Below are 20,687 nucleotides of genomic sequence, written 5' to 3' on the forward strand. Positions count from 1 at the left end.
CGTCACCCCAACATAAGGCACTAACTCTCCCGCCACAGGGATGGTGAAACCAGAGCCCAGAGTGTGTCCCGCGTTCAGAGGGATAGGAGTCACTGACGTGATCGTGGCGCAAAAACATTGGGAGCCAACTGGTTACACCAAGTTAAACAGATTTCTTTACAAAAGGCATTCTGAACGGCTTGAATGTATGTTACGGATGGGGATAATAATAGCTTCCTCATGCGGTGTCTGTGAAGATTAAATGACCTGATACTCGAAGGGCGCCTAGAACCGGCATTTAGTAAGTGCTCAGTACAAGTCCGTTGTTTCCCTTGTTGTTATCCTCCGAGAGGGGATACGGTGGGAACCAACTGCCCGATGTAAGTGTCGTGGTGGCATCTGCCTTTCCCCGGTGAGTATCTCTAGATACCAGAGTGGTATGGAGGGCGCTCTGGGGGAAATACTGGAAAGTTCCCCTAGCACTTGTTTTTAAAAATCAGGTGCAAAGTGTTTAGTAGCGTTAATAATAAACAACAATAAGGGCGGTTAGTGCTTCCTGAGTGCTTTCTCTATGCCAGGCACCGGGGAGGCATTTGCCACCCACCGTGTCATATGGCTCTATTGCTGCGGGGCAGCGTCTGCTATCAGCTCTATTTTACAGAAGAGGACTTGCAGCTTGGGAGGCTAAGAAACTTGACGTGAGAGAGCTGAGACTCAAACTCTGGCCACATGGTGCCCAAGTCCCAGCGCTGAGCTCCGCAGCCGGCAAGCCCTCGTAGAGCCCCTGACGGTCCCAGCCCCGCAGCCGACGCCCTGAGACGCCCTCGCTTCTTGCCCAGCCCAGACTCACCATGCTTTTCCACCGGCACGTGGCAACGGGGACAGGGTTTAGCGGTCCTCTTGATCGTTTCCTTGGAGGCGTGCTCCCATCGAGCCTGCTCTGCCGTCTTCTCATCGACTTGGTAGGCCTGGGTAAACGAGACAGAAGGAGCTGAAATTCAGATCTTCACAGTGGGCTTCAATGTGGGTCCCTTGAAACACTGCACAGGACGTTCTTAAGAGATGGAAGTGCCTTCAGGCAAGAAGCTCAAAAGTAAACTCACTTGACAAGCGGTGGACGGCTCCTGGCCATGCAGGGACATGTACCAACATGGTTTCTTGGCATCCGGCCTGTGCTTACAAGCCAAGACAAGACTGCACTTTTGCAGTTTGAGTTCCTCCTTTTTAGTGTCTTGAATAATTGTAACAAATAACATCTAGTGGGTGCTTAACATGCAGGCAAGGTGACACATACTCTTAAAACCTTCTCGTTAGACGCTTCATCAGGTGAGTGGACTGGTAGTTATTTTACATGGAGTATTAGACATGTTCAACAACTGCCCAAAGCCGATAAGCAGCAGAGTCTGTGTGACTCCAAAATCTCTGCCTTTAAACTTTCTTCAGCAGCTGATGATCTTTCATTCCTGCACCTGGACAGGAATGTGGTCACAGACAGGACGGGGCAGGAGCAGGGAGGTGAAGCTGATGTGACGGAGGAAGTGGCGGCAGGGACCGAAGAGCCAGAGGTCCTGGTTGGGCTCTGGAGCCAGCCGCCTGGGTTCAAATCCCAGCTCCCCCTGGGTGGGTGGCTCTGGGAACATTCCTTAACTCTCTGAAAGTTCCCGTTTCAGATGGAAATCAAAGTGCCTAGTGCATTGTGGTATCAAGGATCAAGTGGGTTAATTTCCTTAAAGGTTCAGAATATCTGAAGTATTCTGTATCTGACAGAGTATGTGACACCCATTACCTGATAATCGAATGACCTCCAGATCTACAACAAGCTCGCAGAAATGTTTGCTGATGAATCATCCCTGACTCATATGCCACAAAAAGGAGGAGGGATTTCAAAGGAGCGGCCCGAAGATATTCTGTGCCTGTCTAATTGGTCAGACACCACAATCTCTTCACTTACTTCAGTGAATGACACATGCAGAAAAAGAATTGGTACATTTTGGGGTTTAGTACAAGGACTCTGTGGTCTAGAAATATGTTTCAAAATGTTAATCCAAACAGAACCCCTCCTTCTTGGCCTCTATGGTATTAATTTTTTTTCTTCTATGCTTTAAAATTAATAGGAACGTGCGGGTCATTTTATTAATTTGTAATGACTCTTAAAACATTCCCAGAGCTATTTTTAGATTAAGAAAGTACTAAAAATGACTTAAAATATAAGTTAGTGAAGAAATCAAATAACATGAAATGCTCTAATACTCTGATATTACTCTAATGATAACATTGATGATACTTTACAAATTTATAACATATTGGTTTTGTTTGTTTGTTTGTTTGTTTGGCGGTACGCGGGCCTCTCACTGCTGTGGCCTCTCCCGTTGCAGAGCACAGGCTCCGGACGCGCAGGCGCAGCGGCCATGGCTCACGGGCCCAGCCGCTCCGCGGCATGTGGGATCCTCCCGGACCGGGGCATGAACCCGCGTCCCCCGCATCGGCAGGCGGACTCTCAACCACTGCGCCACCAGGGAAGCCCAACACATTGTTTTTTACACTTTGATTTCCAGCATTTCAGTGGCCCATCAAAGTAACCTAGAGAAATCAGGCAGCTATCAAACTTATTTTACAAAGGAGGCGTCTGAGTAGTAAAAAGGCCAAGTGCCAGGTTTCAGGATGCTCACCTCGTATATAACAGCACCAGGGCCGATCAAATGCAAAAATTTGGAAAACCTGAAGGATGGAAACCCAAGCCAGAGACGCTCACACACGGGTTCTCCACCCAGCACCATGGTCTCTTAGCAGGTTTTCTAGATGGTGAGAGTGAAAGCAAGTGCTGCTGGGGTGGCTGTGCTCAGAAACGACTGTGTCAGGGCTTCCATGGTTGAGAGTCCGTCTGCCAATGCAGGCGACACGGGCTCAAGCCCTGGTCCGGGAAGATCCCACATGCCGCGGAGCAACTAAGCCCAGGTGACATAACTACTGAGCCCACGTGCTGCAACTACTGAAGCCCATGCGCCTAGAGCCCGTGCTCCGCAACAAGAGAAGCCACCGCAATGAGGGGCACACGCACTGCAATGGAGAGTAGCCCCCGCTCGCCGCGACTAGAGAAAGCCCGCGCGCAGCAACGAAGACCCAACGCAGCCAAAAAACAAAAGAAACCACTGGGTCAGTAAGCAGAGCAATCATCCACAGTGCAGAGAGGCACCTAGATCAGATGTGGAATCTGGTGAGTGGATCCTTCACCCCAGATACGAATCCAACCTTTTTCTTTTTTGCGGTACGAGGGCCTCTCACTGTCGTGGCCTCTCCCACTGCGGAGCATAGGCTCCGGACGCGCAGGCTCAGCGGCCGTGGCTCACGGGCCCAGCCGCCCCGCGGCACGTGGGATCCTCCCGGACCGGGGCACGAACCCGTGTCCCCTGCATCGGCAGGCGAACTCCCAACCACCGCGCCACCAGGAAAGCCCTGTAGTTTAATTTTTTTTAAAGTAAATCGATAAATAAAATGGCACGGTATCCCGTTCCTCACATGCTCATGGAACCAGCTCTCTTGTCCTCTTGCTGGTTTTCCCATTGATTCCATGAAGAAGACACAGAGCTGTGTCTAAGAATCGTGCCATGATGGCTACAAAGCTGTAATAGGTTTGCAGTGAGCCGCTGTAGAGGGAGGGGAAGCAGGCTGGTCCGGGACCCTGGAGCTAAGGATCAGGATTCAGGTGGGGAAAGGGATGGGGCAGGGGAGGGGGTCCAAGAGGGAGGGGCTGTAAGTACACATGCGGCTGACTCACTTCACCATGCAGCAGCAGCTAACACAACACGGTAGAGCAATGATACTCCGATAAATAAATTTTTAAAAAAAGAAGTAACAGCGGCCATGTCTATTATATTAGGAAGCTGTGCTCTCTGTCAGGAGCTTGGAGTAGATCATTTAATTTAGCGACTGTAGCCTTCCTAATAGGTAGGGCTGTTGTCAACTATTTCAGAGGAAGAAACCTCAGTTTCAAGAAGCAACAGAACCTGCCTGCGGCCACAGACACCAAGCAACAGGGAATCAGTGTGTATAGTCCCTGGGCTCTCTGACTTCACACCCCGTGCTTGTGGGGCTACAGTTTCTTTCACGACGACGTCACATGTCACAGCGCGGACTAAGGGTGGAAGGCCACGGCACTGTCACAGAGTGGTTCCACACCCTGAGGCCGAGGGGCGGGAAATCTCTGCTTCCTCTGCGCAGCCGACGCCCTCACTCTCCACCACTCCGCCACTCGCCCGCTCTTTGACCCAAGTGCTGTGTGGCTGGACCTCACTTCTGCCTGACCTGCTGAAACTGTTCTCAGAAAGGACCCGCGTGAGGCCGCAGTTGCCAAAGCCGATGCCTCTTCTCTGTCCTTTTCATCTCCGAAGCCCACCCTAACACCGTGGGCTTCCTTCCTCCTTGGCTGAACAGAGCCACGGAGAGCGCCCCAAACCCCTCGGGGGGCCTCCGTCCGCATCAACATTATTCTTGTTTCTTCCGCGTCGCCCACTCGGATCCACGTGGAAGGACAGCCGGAGGCCCACCTCTGCTGCTGCTGGCCTAACTGATGTGGGGGACCAAGAAACGCAGCTCTGGACCATCCTCATGTGCCCGGATGACTGTGTCAGACCTTCGACTATCAATTCCTGGGGACAAGGGCTGTCAGCGAGTCTCGCCCGCTGAGATCTCTGCTTAGCATCTTTTATGAGTATCCTTGATACTGGTATTCAAATCCTTCTGGAATGATCGCGAACAGGGGCCGGGTGCCCGCTGCTGCAGGATCACCTAGGGGTTTAGAAAACACGCGCGCACCTTCGCTTGCGCTCGCAACCTGGAGATTTGGATTCAGTAGGCCTGGAACGGGGTCCAGAAATGTGAATCCTTAAAAACGCCCCGGGGGCTTGCGGGGCGCAGGGAGGCTTGGGCCTGAAAAGCACGTTGAGTTGGATAAACTCACCCTCTCTTATGCCTTTAGCCATGAAGCTGTAAAGCAGTGACTTGTCATCGTGCGGCAGGGGGTGAAGCCTTGGCTGTCACTCCGCGTCATCGTCCTGCATGTGAGTAACCGTGGCTCACACAGGGCGGTGTGACGGCCAGATTAACCGTACAGACTGTTGTGCCTGCTTTCTCTTCACCTGTCGTGAGGAGGAACGGCGTGGGAGTGCGAGTGGGGGGTGGGGGGAGGGTGGAATGGGACAAGTCTCTCGTCTTACATACTTGGTGGCTAAAAACAGCAATTTCCTACAGTCTCCTATATACCTTCCAACTCGCCTCAGCGAGGTCAAGTACTGGCATGACAGACAGTCTGTGGCTCAAGAAGGGACCACGGCTTTTGTTTATAAGGTGATCATTGTTAAGTGAACACGTAGAGGTGTCTGTGTCATGGGAAGTGGTTCAGAGCAGGGCTGTGGAGCCATCGGTGCCTGGGTCTAAATGCCAGCATCCTTCTGTACTTGCTGGGTAACCGTGGACAGACACCGAGCCTCAGCCTCTTCTCATCTGCAAGTGTGATGAACACAGTCCACACCTCACAAGCGTGGTCGCGAGTCAAGAATATAAGCCTGCAAGAGCTTAGCAAACAGCCTGGTGCACCGTGAATGCCAACTTCGTGTTTTCTATGATCAGAACCGTTATCTTGCCATCACTGTCCTCAGCTCGTATTTACAGAGATGAGACTATCAGACTGTAGGAGTTTGTATAAACCGAAAAGACTGCTGACGTCTCCTTTAAAAAACACAGGTAAATCAAAGCAAAGTGCCCTCGCAGAGGTTTTAAAATTCGTGCCTAGGAGACCCTGTTAATACATATGCAAGTTAGAACAACTGGAGAGACGTTCGCATTCATGCCATCTTTCCTGCTGTAGGAAACTTATTTGTGACATCCGTTTAGTCAATAATCAGACGAGTATATCCTAATCCTAAAAGTCAATTTAAATCTGTTTTCCAAAAAGGATCAGATCGCCATGAAGCCCTGAAAACAGTTGGCTTAATTCAGATTGTGAATGCTTTCAGGTGAACGCCGACTTTGAAGTGTTCACCTTTATCATCAAAATTGCCTGCCCAGACAGCACTCACTTGCCACGTCTTTACTGGAAACTCGCACCTCCACAGAAAGTAGCGGGTCCCAGCTTCCCCAGAGGCACACAGCACGGTCAGGCGTTCTGGCCCAAGACCACTGCTTGCGAGCAGCGCGCCCCCTGCTGGTGAATCGGAACACCGCAGTCCCCGCTCAGGCCCGAAGATTCTTGGAACTATTATTACTCTCTTTTCGGGGGAGTATATGTTTTTTTTTTTTTTTGCGGTATGCGGGCCTCTCACTGTTGTGGCCTCTCCCGTTGCGGAGCACAGGCTCCGGACGCACAGGCCCAGCGGCCATGGCTCACGGGCTTAGTTGCTCCGCGGCATGTGGGATCTTCCCGGACCAGGGCACGAACCCGTGTCTCCTGCATCGGCAGGCGGATTCTCAACCACTGCGCCACCAGGGAAGCCCGAGTATATGTATTTATATAGTATTAATTTATATGATAAACATATACAAGAAATAACTACTCTGTTTATCTTTATCTCTATGTGTATTTAGAAAGAAATCACTGAAGGGCTAGGATGTGTCGGAGCGTCTGGCTGGGGGCTGGGTTGGGCTGCCGGGCTGCACTCTCTGCACTAAGTTCCCAACTTCCCGGGCCACGCTCTCAAATTCAGTTTGGAAGAATATTTCTGATGATGGCAGTAACAGTGGTGATTTGTGTTCTCAGTGCAATGGGTACCAAGCACCACTTGGATCGCCACTTAGACCTTATATAGCCCTGCCCCACGGGACCTTGACTGCTTCGCAGAGAGGAAGGAAAGTAAATAAATAATGTCTATTAGCATATTTTAAGATTGATGGGGAAATGGGACAACATAAATATTAATATTATTAATAGGACATACATACACTACCAAACGTAGAATAGATAGCTAGTGGGAAGCAGCCGCATGGCACAGGGAGATGAGCTCGGTGCTCTGTGACCACCTAGAGGGGTGGGATAGGGAGGGTGGGAGGGAGGGAGACGCAAGAGGGAAGAGATATGGGAACATATGTATATGTATAACTGATCCACTTTGTTATAAAGCAGAAACTAACACACCAATGTAAAGCAATTACACCCCAATAAAGATGCTAAAAAGAAAGATTATTAATAGGTATCATTTAATGGGAATTTTAAAGTTCTTTGTGTTCAGCTATTATCACACATTTACAAATGGGAAAAATCTGCACTTGAGCGAGGAAGATTAGCGAAGTTGTATTCTGGATGATGGAGATCGCCAGTTCACGGCTTGCTCAGGTCAGTCATGACTAAAATTATCAATGTAGAAAGGAGTTTGAATGTGGAAGCATCACTAACGCACAGAGGAAGCCAGAGCAGAGAACAAGCTTGTCCTTTGTGTAAAGTGTAGATATTCTGGTACAAAGCTGGCTATTATTCTGTGCTAGAGCTGGCACAGAAATCCCTTCATTCAGCAAATATGTGTCGGGTGCCTGTGATGTGCCAGGCGCTGTTCTAGGTACTCGGGATATGTAAACAAGAGATGATAAACAAACAACAAACAAAAAAATCCCTGCCTTGTAGCGCTTACAAGTTAGCAGAGCAATGGTTCTTAGCCTGTGGTGTGCGTTAGTACCACCTGGAGGCCTTGTTCAAACACAAAATGCTGTAGATCTCCCCACCCCGCCAAGCTCGCCGACAGTGTCCTCCCAGTTCCTGGATCAGTAGGCCTTGACATGTTCCTGGGTGATGGCCAAGCAGCTGGTCTGTGGATTACCCTGTGAGAAGTAGGAGAACATCTGCACACGCTGCAGTCAACACAGATACAAGGAATCGTGTGTGTGCTCTAGCACACGTTGTCTTGAACGTGTACGTCGAACCTCTGCGGCCTGATGTAATCCTGCGGGGGGTGTGTGCGTGCTGGAATGAGGATATGGATGAGGAAAGAACCACTGTGACTTGTCGGGCTCCGCACTAGGCGTAGTGCATGCATTGCTCATGAAATCCTTTTGAATTTACAACATCATATTACAGATGAGGAAAGCGTGGCTTGGAGAGGTTACATAATTAATTCACTTAATGATGACCACAGTTCATGTATCAGTTAGGGTTCTCTAGAGAGACAGAACCAGTAGGATATATATGTATGCATAAAATATGTGGATTTACTTTAAGGAATTGGCTCATGGGATTGTGGGAATTGGGAAGTTCAAAATCTGTAGGGCAGGCTGGAGACACAGGTGGGGTATCTATGTCACAGTCATGAGGCTGAATTCCTTCTCATCTGGGAAATCTCAGTCTTTGCTCTTAAGGCCTTCAAGTGATTAGATGAGGCCCACCGACATTACAGGTCATCTCCTTTACTTAAAGTCAGCTAACTGATGGTAGATGTCGACCACATCTACAGAATACCATCCCAGCAGCACGGAGACTAGTGTTTGACAAAAAAAACCGTGCAACACAGCTTAACCAAGCTGACACAAAAAATCAACCATTACAGCTAGTCACGGCTGAGACTCATTTTCAACACCAGATCAGTCTGACTTCAAGACCGTTCTGCCTGACCATGGATCTCTCATAGGATACGGATGATCAGGTAAGAGGTGTACACTTAGTTCTTGCTGAAAGAAATTAAAGGTAAACTTGGAAAGCGACATCAATAAATTAAAATGCGCTGACCCTTCATGCATGTGTTTGGCAACTGCTTCATTTGATAAGAGGTGATCAGGGAGAGCAGATGAATTATTTTCCCCACAATTGGTCTATAAGCCCTCCTGTCCTGTGGATGACAGTATATAAATACATATATATGTATTTATACATATATATACATATATTCCCCCCCCCATTTTAAATCAATCAGTGAGGATTAAAGGATTCATTGAAGGCAGGACCCGGCTCTTAGTTTGTCAAGTCTGTCCTTCACTCAGAAACGCTGCGCCTGTCTTGATTCTCCTGCCCCTGCTGTCAACTGAGAGCAGTGAACACTCCTTTTTCCCCAGGTCACTTCACTTCTGGCCATTTCTTGAAAAATATACGATTTCCCCTAAGGATTTATCGCCACCTGGTGGCTCAGAGGAGCTCTGCAGGTATTTCCCCTCTTCCTACTCGAGGAGGAGATGCAGGGCATCTCCAGGGCATGTCTTCCTCGGGCGGAGATGAAACAGTCTGCGGTGCGTGTGCGTCTGTGGCGAGTGGGTATCTGTGGTGAGTACGGTGAGTGTGTATGTGAGGTGTGTGTGTTTGGTGTGTGACGTACGTATATGTTGTGTGTGCGGTGAGTGTTTATGTGGGGTGGGGTGTGTATTTGGCATGGGTGTGTGGTCTCTGTGGGTTGAGTATACACATGCAGACACACCACATATGTGTGTGTATGTGATATATGTGTGTTGAATACATTGTGTGGTGTGTGTGTGTGTGTGGGGGGTATATGTGCGCGGTAACAAGTTTCTGTAAAAATGCTTTCCGCGTGACGGCTTGGTTGCAGCAGCTGCTCCTGAGTCTGGGGCGCAGGGGCCGGACAGGTGGGTTCAGGTGAGCGCTGCGCATTCAGGCCTCCTCTAGAGAGCCGGCCGGGACTCCTAACCCCGCGCGCATCCAGAGGGCGCGGGGCAGCCCCACGTCCACGTGAGCTCCCCACGCGGGGCGGCAGCCGAGGTGGGGACTCAGGCCCGGTGTCTGCGAGAAGGGCTGAGCTCCGGCTGGGACCGCGGAGACCGTGCCCTGCAGTGTGGACGCCAGGCTGGGCGGAACTCCTGGGGCGGGGGAGGCGCTAGAAACCCCCGAGGGAGAGAGGCTGAAGGCCCAGGCAGTGCCGCGGGCAGCCCGGTTTCGCTCTCTCTCCACTCATGGCCCCGGAGGAGAAGAGAACAGCTGCGGGAGGGCAGGAGGGGCTGTCGGAGAGGCGGAGCCCCGCGCCTGCGGGGTAAGAGTTCGATGTGTGAATGAGTGAGCTTGAGTGTGTGTGAGAGTGTGAGTGTGTGTTTGTGTGAGTGAGTGTGTGTCTGTGAGTGTACTGTGTACATGAGTGTGTGTATGTGAGTGTGTGTATGAGTGAGTGTGTGAGCGTGTGCGTGCGTGTGACTGTGTACGTGAGTGTGTATGTGAGTGTATTGTGTACATATGTGTGTCTGTGAGTGTATTGTGTACATGAGTGTGTGAGTGTGTATGTGAGTGTGTATATGTGAGTGTGTTAGCGTGTGAGCGTGTATCTGACTGTGAGTGTGAGTGTGAGAGTCTGTCTCCACACGCTGAAGTGTGCCTCCGTTTGTTTTTCAATGTTGTCTTTCATTTTCTCTCTCTCTCTAGTGCCTGACATTTTTAACATTCAGCCTTAAAAATACCCAAACCTCAAAGCTGTACCATTTTGTAGTACTTTACAAGGCATAAAATACTTCACATACATTCTCTTTCCATTGTTTGTAGACCGTGCTGGCCCAGTGCGGCAGGTGAGGAGAAACGCTGTAAGAATTTGAGAAACTTGCCTGGAAGTGGAGGAGATCATAGCCTGTCCTGAGCAGCAGCCCCGGGCCATATCTGCCCCCCCCCCCCCCCCGGGGCCAACAGGCCAAATGCCTGCGGAATGCCCTACAGAAGCTCGGTGCTGTCTTCCGCACCTATTCTCCCCCTTGCTATTGAATGACGGGCGGACGGTGCACCTGCGTTTCCCGGGCTCTAGCGCCGTCATTACGTGTCTGCACGTCTGCCACCCTACACAGCCAGAGTCAAGAATTTGAGCGCAGTGCATTGATAAAGCTGCATGACTTAAACCAAGAGGCGGTCCGGGAGCTACACTCCCAAATAACTGTGGACCTAGACCTCTGGGGATAATAAATTCCCCCCGTCGCCCGATTCTGGGGCTGCACTTGTGTGAACAGCAGTAAATGGCCAGGAGATAAGTCTGCAGTGAGTCAGCCAAGCCCACCCAGGAATCCAGTCCTCCTGGGCCATCGCTGTCTCGCTCTCCTTCTCCAGGGGAGGCACGTCCCTCAGCCTCTGGTTGTAGAACCGGGGAGGCTGAGGTAGGGGTCCTGGGTGAGGTGCGATCAACTGGAGATGATTAATCGGTGTCTTTATCAGCCAAGGCATCCCTCCGAGGTGGTCTATGTATCTATTCCTTTACCCGCCGAGCCCCTCCGCTGAGATGTCCAGAGTGAGCCCGTCGTCTCTCCCCGGACACCTTGCTCCTGTCCGTGTTTCCTCTTCCAGTGAATAGCACTGTTTCCCACCCAAGTCCACCCAAGGCGGAAATTCGAGCATCGACATTAACTCATTACTGCTCTCATCCTGTGCTCTAATTCATTGCCAAGGTCTGGATCCTACCTCAGACCCACCGCCTCTCTGTATCCCCGCTGCCCGTGTCAGCACCCGGATGAGTCTCTCTGGTCTTGACTCTGCTGGTGGATCCTTGGCCGCACCGCAGCCCTGCCCCACCTTGGGTACTGGTTTCCCCAGCTGCTGGCAATTTGGGCTGCATCTCTGCTGACATGCTACACAGGACTCTCCCTACAACGCACACCCAATGACCAACTGACCTATGGATGGACGGGTGCTAGAGATCAGCCTCCAGCCCCGCACTCACGGCGACACCACTCTCAAGAGCCGTCCTAGCTCCCAGGCCCCGCCCCGCCGCTGCCGCCCCTCATCTCCCGCTGTGACGGCATCACTTCCGCTTCCCCCTCCGCTCAGTCCTGCTTCCCTCTCTTCCTAAGGTGTCATTCCTGAGAGCACGCCCACAGACACCTCCTGTCTGCCAGACTCGGAGGCGCTTTCCCTGGGAACGTGACCCATGACAGCTGGTACCAGGAGTGGGTCCTAGGACGCAGACCTCACGGTGGGGCCGGGGACAGAGTTGAGCACTTGCCAGCTGGCTGCCAGAGAAGAGCCCGTTCCCTGCGGGACACGAGCCCCGGAAGCTTTGAGTGGTGTCGGAGCTGCGAAGGGCCGTGCCCTGGGTTGGCTCCAGTGCAAGCAGTCCTGTCTCTGGGGCCACACACATAGGCAGAGACCCCATGGTATTCAAGGTGTGTGTGGTGAGAAAAGATGTCGCATGGAGTTTACTGCAAGCCAGGAAGAGAATCACTATGGCAAGGTCTAGAGTTCCGAGCGGCACCGTTTGGACCAAGCTCCCGGCGCGCTCCTGAGCCCCGTGGAGCTGGAGCGTCAGCGGCAACGCTTCACGAGAGGAAGGTGGCGCATCCAGGGTGAGGCCAAGCGGGGCCACGGTGGACGCGCCACCTGCACGAGCAGTGGCTCAGACCCCCGAGTTACCCAGCAGCCACCAGCGGGCCACCGGTGCCTCTCCCCTGGCTCGCGACCCTGGCCCCGTGGTGGCTGTCGTCACAGGGGTGCAGAGGAAGCTGTTTCTATGGCCCAAGCTTGGTCCACAATTGGGTTTGCTTAGCATGAGTCTTTGTTGGGGCTGCTCTAACGAAACATCACAGACTGGGTGGCTTGTGGACAACCGAAAAATTCTTCCTCACAGTTCCAGAGGCTGGGAAGTCCAAGATCAAGGCACCAGCTCGGTCACACTCTGCTGAGAGCGCCCCTCCTGGTTCGTAGCTGGTGTCTTCTCGCTCTGTCCTCACTTGGTGGAAGGGGCCAGGGGTCTCTGCGGGGTCTCTTGTATCAGGCGCTCATCCCGTTCGTGAGCTCTCTACCCTCAGGACTTAAGTACCCCCAAAGGCCCCAGTTCTTAATACCATCATCTTTGGGGATTAGGATTTCAGTATATGAATTTTAGGGGGACATACTCATTAAGACCATAGCAGCATGTGAGTGCCAGCAATGGATGGTTGCTGTACGACAGCCCTTTCTTAGGGTTAGAAGAGGGTGATGGGAAGAAACGCTCTCCAGGGGCAGAGCTTCCGGCAAAGCAACTGACCACACACTTGGTGTGGGATGAGAAGGGTCCTGGTTTAAGAATATATACAAACTCACAGGCAGTGGCAAATGTCTTCACAGGTTAGTTAAGGGCACGGAAGGAGAAAATCTGGAAAACTGAGGACAAAGAAGACGAGGAGATCTGCATAAAAGGCACGTGGATAGAATTGTGAGAGTGGGCATGAAATATGCAACGTGTTAATGCCCACAGGAGAGCATCTGCCACAGGAAGCGGCCTTCAGCTAGTAAGTAGAATGATCCGGCCGGCTGACATCAGCCAGACACACCAGTGCTTGTCAACGCACTCCTGAATGGAGCTGCAAGATGGCAGCTCTGCTTGGATGCTACAGCTCAGGCTTTCACTTGCCAAGTCTGAGGCAGCTACTGCCACTGCCGATGTCTAACCTGCCAGCAACGTTAAGTCCCTAGTATGGCACATCCTTCAAGGAGAACGGTCTGCCTGCTGATGTCAAGTTGATTCTGTTTTTACCGGGAGAGGTAAAGATTCCATCTTGACAGGAATTGACTCCTATTCTAGGTGTGGGTTTGCCTGTCTTGACAACAGAGCCTCAGACAGAACCACCATCCGAAGGCTTATGGGATCTTGTATAGCATCACGTTGGACTAAAGAAACCCACTTTCTAGCAGAGGGCGTGTCACAGAGGGCGCATGACCATGGTGCACACTGGTCCCGTCACATATCATATCACCCAGAAGCTGCTGATCTGAACTTGTGATCGGCCTGCCTTTCAAGATGCAGCTGGAGCTCCTACATCTCCGGCAGTACGTGGAGATGAGGTGCTATTCTTTTATTTTTATAAAGTTTATTATTATTATTTTTTAACATTATTGGAGTATAATTGCTTTACAATGGTGTCTTAGTTGCCTCTGTATAACAAAGTGAATCAGCTATATGTATACATATATCGCCATACCTCCTCCCTCTTGTGTCTCCCTCCCACGCTGAGGTGCTACTCTTCAAGATGAGATTTACACTCTACATAAGAAACCACAGTACGATACCGTGTCTCCAATAGGTAGAATACGACGGTCGAGGAATCAAGCGCTGGGACTAGGAACCCGCTTCTTATTACTCTCAGTGACCCACCTGGGAATCTGTGCTCTACCTGGGCAACATGGAGCCTTACAGATACAGAGGCTCTGGTTTCCACGGGGAAAATGCTTCTACCAGGGAACACACCAAGAATTCTATTAAACTTCAAGCTACAGCTGCCATTGGGTCACCTTATGTGTTTACCCAGAGGCTGGCAGGCGAGGAAAGGAGTCACCTTTCTGGCAGGGATAAGTGACCACTAGGGAGAGGTAGGGCTGCAGCTATGGAAGGGAGGGAGCTGGGATACGGTGGGCCCCCAGGCGATTCACTGTGGCATCCGTTGGTGCCCTCCCGCCCAATCTGGAGAGCAAACGGCCATGCTCAGTAGTCATGGCTTTAGAAAGGCAGGTCACCGGGGGTTTGGACCCATCAGGGCTAACCTAGAGGTTATCCCTCTTGGGATAACCTTGGCTGAGGGTGAGGGCGGAACAGTCACGACCCGCAGACCGACTGCAGTGAGGTGAGCTGTAGTTCACCCCGCTTACCTCCCTCATGTAAACCTCCGTGGTCTCTTCCTCATCGTCCCAGCAGTGCAAGGGGCGGACTGCAGTGAGTGCTGTGAAACTGGCCGGAGCCACTACTTCCCCGGCCGCCGGCTATGTTGGCAACAGACAGCTCTCTGCTAAGTCTGTATCCGGGAACTGCCCTCAGCTGAAGCAAGTGGCTTCTTCCCCCAAGGTCCTGCTCCCTCCTGGGTCGGGGGAGCTCACAGCCAAAGACTGGTCTCTGTGAGGGGGTGTAAACCCCTGCCCTCCTGCGCCCCTTGATGCAGAGCAAATCTGAAGGACCATCCTAGCCCCAGAGCTCCTCACAGGACTGGCTGAGGCCCCTGCTACAGCTGTGCCGCAGCTCAGCCCCTCCCTTTGCCTTCACCCTGCACGGTGCTAGTACGTACAGTGCCTCCCGTACCTGCACTCAAACCTCAAGGGTCTCAGCGTTTGCTTCCTAAAAGCACGACCTATTACGATTCCCTCCTGTTTTTCCTATTACAGCTGGTGATCTTTCCAAAACATCAATCTGATGAGGTCAATCTCATTAAAATCCTTTAATGCCTTCTCACTGCCCTTAACTCTAACCTCCGTAACCTGACTCATAAGACTTTATTTGCTGACCGCTGCCGACTATGGCCACTGCCACCAACACTTACACAACAGTCAGACTGAGCCTCCCTCGTTTCTCTGAGCGTGCCGTTCTCTTTCATCTCTAGAACCCTGCATATCTTGTCCCTTTGTCTAAAGCGCCCTTTGTGTCATCCTTGCCTGGATATGGCTCACGGGCCCAGCCGCTCCGCGGCACGCGGGATCTTCCCGGACCAGGGCACGAACCCGCGCCCCCCGCATCGGCAGGCGGACTCTCAACCGCTGCGCCGCCAGGGAAGCCCATGTAAATATTTTAATTACTTGTTAAGATGTTTGTCTATGTCACTAGATTATATAAACCTCATGAGATCAGAGGCTGGTCTATGTTTAATGTTGTATCCAAAATACCGAGTACTGTGCATGGAGCATAGTAGGTACTTTATAAATGTTTACTGAATCTCTCTATTTTCCTTCTTTTAATTGATTATAAGAAATTCAGACTTAGCAGAAATAAGGTTCAAAGTCATGGAACACAGAGTCTGCAGACACAATTCCACCTATGGATAGATGTTTAAATTTTTTTAAAGTTAGTTCTTGACCTTTAAAAATAAGGATATTTAACATAAACTCGTGGACTTCAAGCTACTCAAACCTTAAAAAATCAGTTGGGGAGATCTGGTGACATGGGTCCCTCATCTCTGCCTGGTAACAATTGACCTGAGTGACACAGCCATGTGGCGTTGACAAGCTATGCACACCCTGGCCTGGCACAGACTCCATCACGGTCTGTGTGTAACTGTTCTTGCAGGCTAGTGTTTTGATGTGCTTTTCTGCTGTTGTTCTGTTTGCTGAAATAGCAAAGTTAGACGAAAAGTGTACTGTATCTTTATACTCAGAACATTGAGAGGCCTGTGAGTTTAATCCAGCCTACTCGGCTTGTTTATATTACTAGTCTGGTGCCTGTTAGCATTTAAGTTTGCCACCCTGGGACAGCCAGCATTAACCTGCATATCTCCCATTTTCAAAATGCAGGGGGACACCAAGTAAGCACTATTGATCTGGTGATGATCAACTCGACGACTCCTGGCAGGTCACTCTCTCCTCCTACCTTGCGTGTCATCTAAATCTATTGCAAAAAGTTGTAATGAGGCTCAGAATGTGATGGTGTGTTTGAAAGTGCTTTGTAACCAAGTACTACACAAGGGTAAATTATTACTATCTTTCCCTCGGCAAAATGGTGGTTTTATTCTTCTAATTTAGGAGGCCGAAGGAGGGAACAGGAAATCTTATTCTCTCTTAGGAATCAAAAGATTACTGACACAGGGACTTCCCTGGTGGCGCAGTGGTTAAGAATCCGCCTGCCAATGCAGGGGACACGGGTTCGACCCCTGGTCCGGGAAGATCCCACATGCCGCGGAGCAACTAAGTATGCAAGCCACAACTACTGAGCCCACGTACCATAACTACTGAAGCCTGTTCACCTAGACTAGAGCCCGTGCTCCGCAACAAGAGAAGCCACGGCAATGAAGAGCAGCCCCCGCTAAGCCCTGGGGGGATAGCCATGGTGAGTGCTTGTGCGTCTGTTAAGAATTGCTTCTTTGCTTGCCACAGTCTTATGGGTCTCATGGACAGAAGCCCTGTTGGTTTTCAGAGCTATAGCTGATTTGGGAGCCAGGCCCTCCGGTGGGAATCTTAACAGCTGGGGCCCTAGATGTGAGGCCCAAACCCTTTGCGCCTCTAGGAGAAGTTGAGGGTTGGGGCTCCTGTTTCAAGGTGGGTATTTTCTCCTTTGTCTGGTGTATAGGAGTCACTCAGCTAATCTCTGGATCCCTGTGACTGTATAGCGTACAGCCGTACAGGCATACCTCATTTTATTGTGCTTCTCTTTGTTGCACTTCACAGATAACTGTGCTTTTTACAGATTGAAGGTTTGTGGCAACTGTGCCTCAAGCAAGTCTATCAGTGTCACTTTCCCCGTAGCATTTGCTCACTTCGTGTCTTTGTGTCACATTTTGGTAAAATTCTCACAAATTTCAGACTTTTCCTCCATTAGTGTATTTGCCATGGTGATCTGTGATCAGTGACCTTGGATGTTACTCTTGTAACTTTTTTGAGGCCCCATGAACCGTGCCCATATAAGACTTCCAACTTAAGCGATAAATGTTGTGTGTGCTCCACTGCTCCATAGACCGGGCATTCCCCTGTATCTCTCCCCCTCTCCTGGGCCTCCTTATTCCCTGAGACACAACAATATTGAAATTAGGCCAATTAATAACCCTACAGTGTCCTCTAAGTGTTCAAATGTCCTCTAAGTGTTGTAAGTCTCTCGCTTTCAATCAAAAGCTAGAAGTGATTAAGCTCAGTGAGGAAGGCATGTCCAAGGCCTAGACAGGCCGAAAGCCAGGCCTCTTGCACCAAACATTTAGTCAAGCTGTGAACGCAAAGGAAAAGTTCTTGAAGGAGATTTGAAGTGCTACTCCAGCGGACACATGAATGATAAGGAAGTGAAATCGCCTTATTGCTGATATGAAGAGAGTCTGAGTGGTCTGGATAGATCAAGTCAGCCACAACATTCCCTTAAAAACCAAAGCCTGATCCAGAGAAAGGCCCTGACTCTCTTCCATTCTATGAAGGCTGAGAGAGGTGAGGAAGCTGCGGAAGAAATGTTTGAAGCTGGCAGAGGCTGGCTCACGAGGTTTAAGGAAAGAAGCCGTCTCCATAACATCAAAGTACGAGGTGAAGCAGCAAGTGCTGATGTGGAAGCTGCAGCAAGTTATTGCGAAGATCCAGCTGAGACAATTCATGCTACACTAGACCACAGATGAAATAGTCTTATCTTGGAAGAAGATGCCATCTAGGACTTTCATAGTTGGAAGTCAATGCCTGTCTTCAAAGTGTCAAAGGACAGGCTGCCTTTCTTGTTAGGGGCGAATGCACCTGGTGACTTTAAGTTGAATCTAATGCTATTTACCGTTCCCCCAAATCCTGGGACCCTTAAGAATTATGCTCAGTCTACTCTGCCTGTGCTCTGTAAACAGAAGGACAAAGCCCGGATGACAGCACATCTGTTTACAACATAGTTTACTGAATATCTTAAGCCCATAGTTGAGACCTACTGCTCAGAAAAACAGGTTCCTTTCAAGATATCACTGCTCACCGACAACGCACCTGGTCACCCCAGAGCTCTGATGGAGAAGGACAATGAGATTCATGTGGTCTGCACGCCTGCTGACACAACATCCACCTTGCAGTCCATGGATCAAGGAGTCATTTTGACTTTCAAGTCTTACTATTTAAGAAATACCTTTCATAAGGCTCTACGTGCCATAGATAGCGATTCCTCTGACGGATCTCGGCAAAGCAAATGGAAGACCTCTGGAAGGGATTCACCATTCAAGATGCCGTGAAGACGATTCATGATTCACGGGAAGAGCTCCAAATATGAACACTCACAGGAGTTTGGAAGAAGTTGATTCCAACCCTCACGGGTGACTCTGAGGGGTTCAAGAGTCGGTGAAGAAGATAACTGCAGATGTGGTAGAAGCAGCAAGAGAACGAGAATTAGAAGTGGAGCCTGAAGGTGGGACTGATTTGCTGCCATCTCATGATAAATCTTTATGGATAAGGAGCTGCTTCTTGTGGATGAGCAAATAAAGCTGTTTCTTTTCTTTTTTTTTGGCCATGCGGCTTGCAGGATCTTTGTTCCCTGGCTGGCAGCGAAAGCGCCGAGTCCTAACCACTGGACCACCAGGGCATTCCCATGCAGTTGTTTCCTGCGGTGGAATTTACTCCTGGTGAAGAAGCTGTGAGGATGGCTGAAGTGACAACAAATGATTTAGATTATTACCTAAGCTGATCTGATAAAGCAGTGGCAGGATTTGACAAGAATGAGTCCAATTTTGAGAGCGGCTCTGCTGTGGGTAAAATGTGTCGGAGAACTTGTCCATGAAAGGAAGAGTCAATCGATATGGCAGACTTCACTGCTGTCTCATTGTAAGCAATTTCCACGGCCACCCCAGCCTTCAACGATCACCACTCTGATCAGTCAGCAGCCGCCCACACGGCGGCAAGACCGTCCACCAGCAAAAAGTTATGACTCACTGACGCCTCAGACAGTGGCTAGCATTTTTAAGAAATGAAGTATTTTTAAGTTAAGGTACGTATTTTTTTGGACATAATGCTATTGCGCACTTAAGAGAATACAATAGGGTGTATACCTACCCTTTCTATGCACTGGGAAACCCCAAACTTCGCGTGACTCGCTTTATGGTGACATTTGCTTTGTTGCGATAGTCTGGAACTGAACCTGCGACATCCCCGAGGTGTGCCTGCACGTTTTGTGTGTCCGCGGGAGGAGGGGAGCCCAGGGACCTCCCATGTCACCATCTTGATCCACTCCTCCCCACCCATTCCTGCAGCGTGCGTTCCCAGCGTCACGGTGAGGACAGGTATATGGCGAGGAAAGAGGGAGTGGTCACTCCTTCACGAACATTTAACGAGTACCCCTACGTGCTAGCCACTGGGGGTCATAAAGACAAAACAGGTACAAACCTTGCACTATGCAAGTTCCGAATCTTAGTGAAGATACGGGGAAACAACATTTCAGTGTGAAGAAGGTACAGCACAGGTGTGTAGAGTAGCCCGAGAGCCTGGAGGAAGTAGTGGGGTGGGAAGATGGCCTCACGGAGGAGCTGTCTTACGATGTGGGTCTTGGAGGCTGGGCACGAGCCGGGCAGGCAGGGGTGGAACACTCCCGTTAGACGCTGTGGATTTATTCATCAGACGGAGCAGTCACTGCCTCCAAACTACTTTGATCAGGGGCAGCCAATGAAAATAATTTCCTTTGTGGTTGTGGACAACATCATGAAACGTCTGGAGGTCTCTGCTGCCTTCTTGTTGAATAGGAGGAGTAATGTCAACTACTTAGAAGCCCTGGGAGAATGAATCCATTTATGTGGTTTACAAGAGCAAGTGTTTACTTATTAGAAAGCCTCCAGGGGGAATACGTGCAGGAGAAGGACGCAGCTCGAGCAAGAAGAAGCAAATGGGGCTGGACTCTCATTAGCCCGTGACGGATTGATCTTCTGTCACTGATTCCCCAAACCCCCAGCAGTTTCAACTGCAAAAGCTTGTTCAATATTTTAAAACCAATTTAAAACCAATTTTTGAGTTTGCTTTAAAACAATGTTGCATTAATCAAGAAATGCATTAAGATTAGGGTCAAGCAGCTTAACTTATGGGAAAATCCTGATTGGGCCCTGGGAGACATGGGCTTGCCTGGCTGGATAACGTCAGAAACCGCTCAGCTTTAGAGCGAGCACAGTGGACAGTAGCCACAGACGGCTAAAAGGAAAAACCTTACAAATGAATTGAACTGAAAGGAAATTTGAAGAAGGCTAAGGCGGGCATTTTGTTGTATTAGCAAAATTCAGACACGAGGATGCACCTGAAGCCCTCCGTTCCAGGAAGGGAGGCTGCGATCCGATTTTTATTGTTAGGTGCGTGGAGTGCCATCCCTTCAAAGACTGCAGTTAAGTGGGATTGCAGAGGTCATCCATTTGGAGGTCACTGCCGTTTGGGAGAAATGTAGGGAACAGAAAATAAACTG

The 20,687-nt window shown here is 50.2% G+C and overlaps 1 protein-coding gene across 2 annotated transcripts in view; it reads right to left on the bottom strand.

Moving 5' to 3' along the window:
- Positions 1–20,687, bottom strand: part of LOC131767983 (1-acyl-sn-glycerol-3-phosphate acyltransferase delta) — a 1,414,884-nt gene that overhangs the window by 157,760 nt on the left and 1,236,437 nt on the right. For both annotated transcript variants that reach the window (XM_059083506.2, XM_059083510.2), the window contains exon 11: positions 830–947. In XM_059083506.2, the coding sequence (XP_058939489.1) occupies positions 830–947 (118 nt within the window). The remainder of the gene's footprint in view (positions 1–829; positions 948–20,687) is intronic.

Source organism: Kogia breviceps, chromosome 13 (assembly GCF_026419965.1).
Source record: "Kogia breviceps isolate mKogBre1 chromosome 13, mKogBre1 haplotype 1, whole genome shotgun sequence".
NCBI classification, from domain to species: domain Eukaryota; kingdom Metazoa; phylum Chordata; class Mammalia; order Artiodactyla; family Physeteridae; genus Kogia; species Kogia breviceps.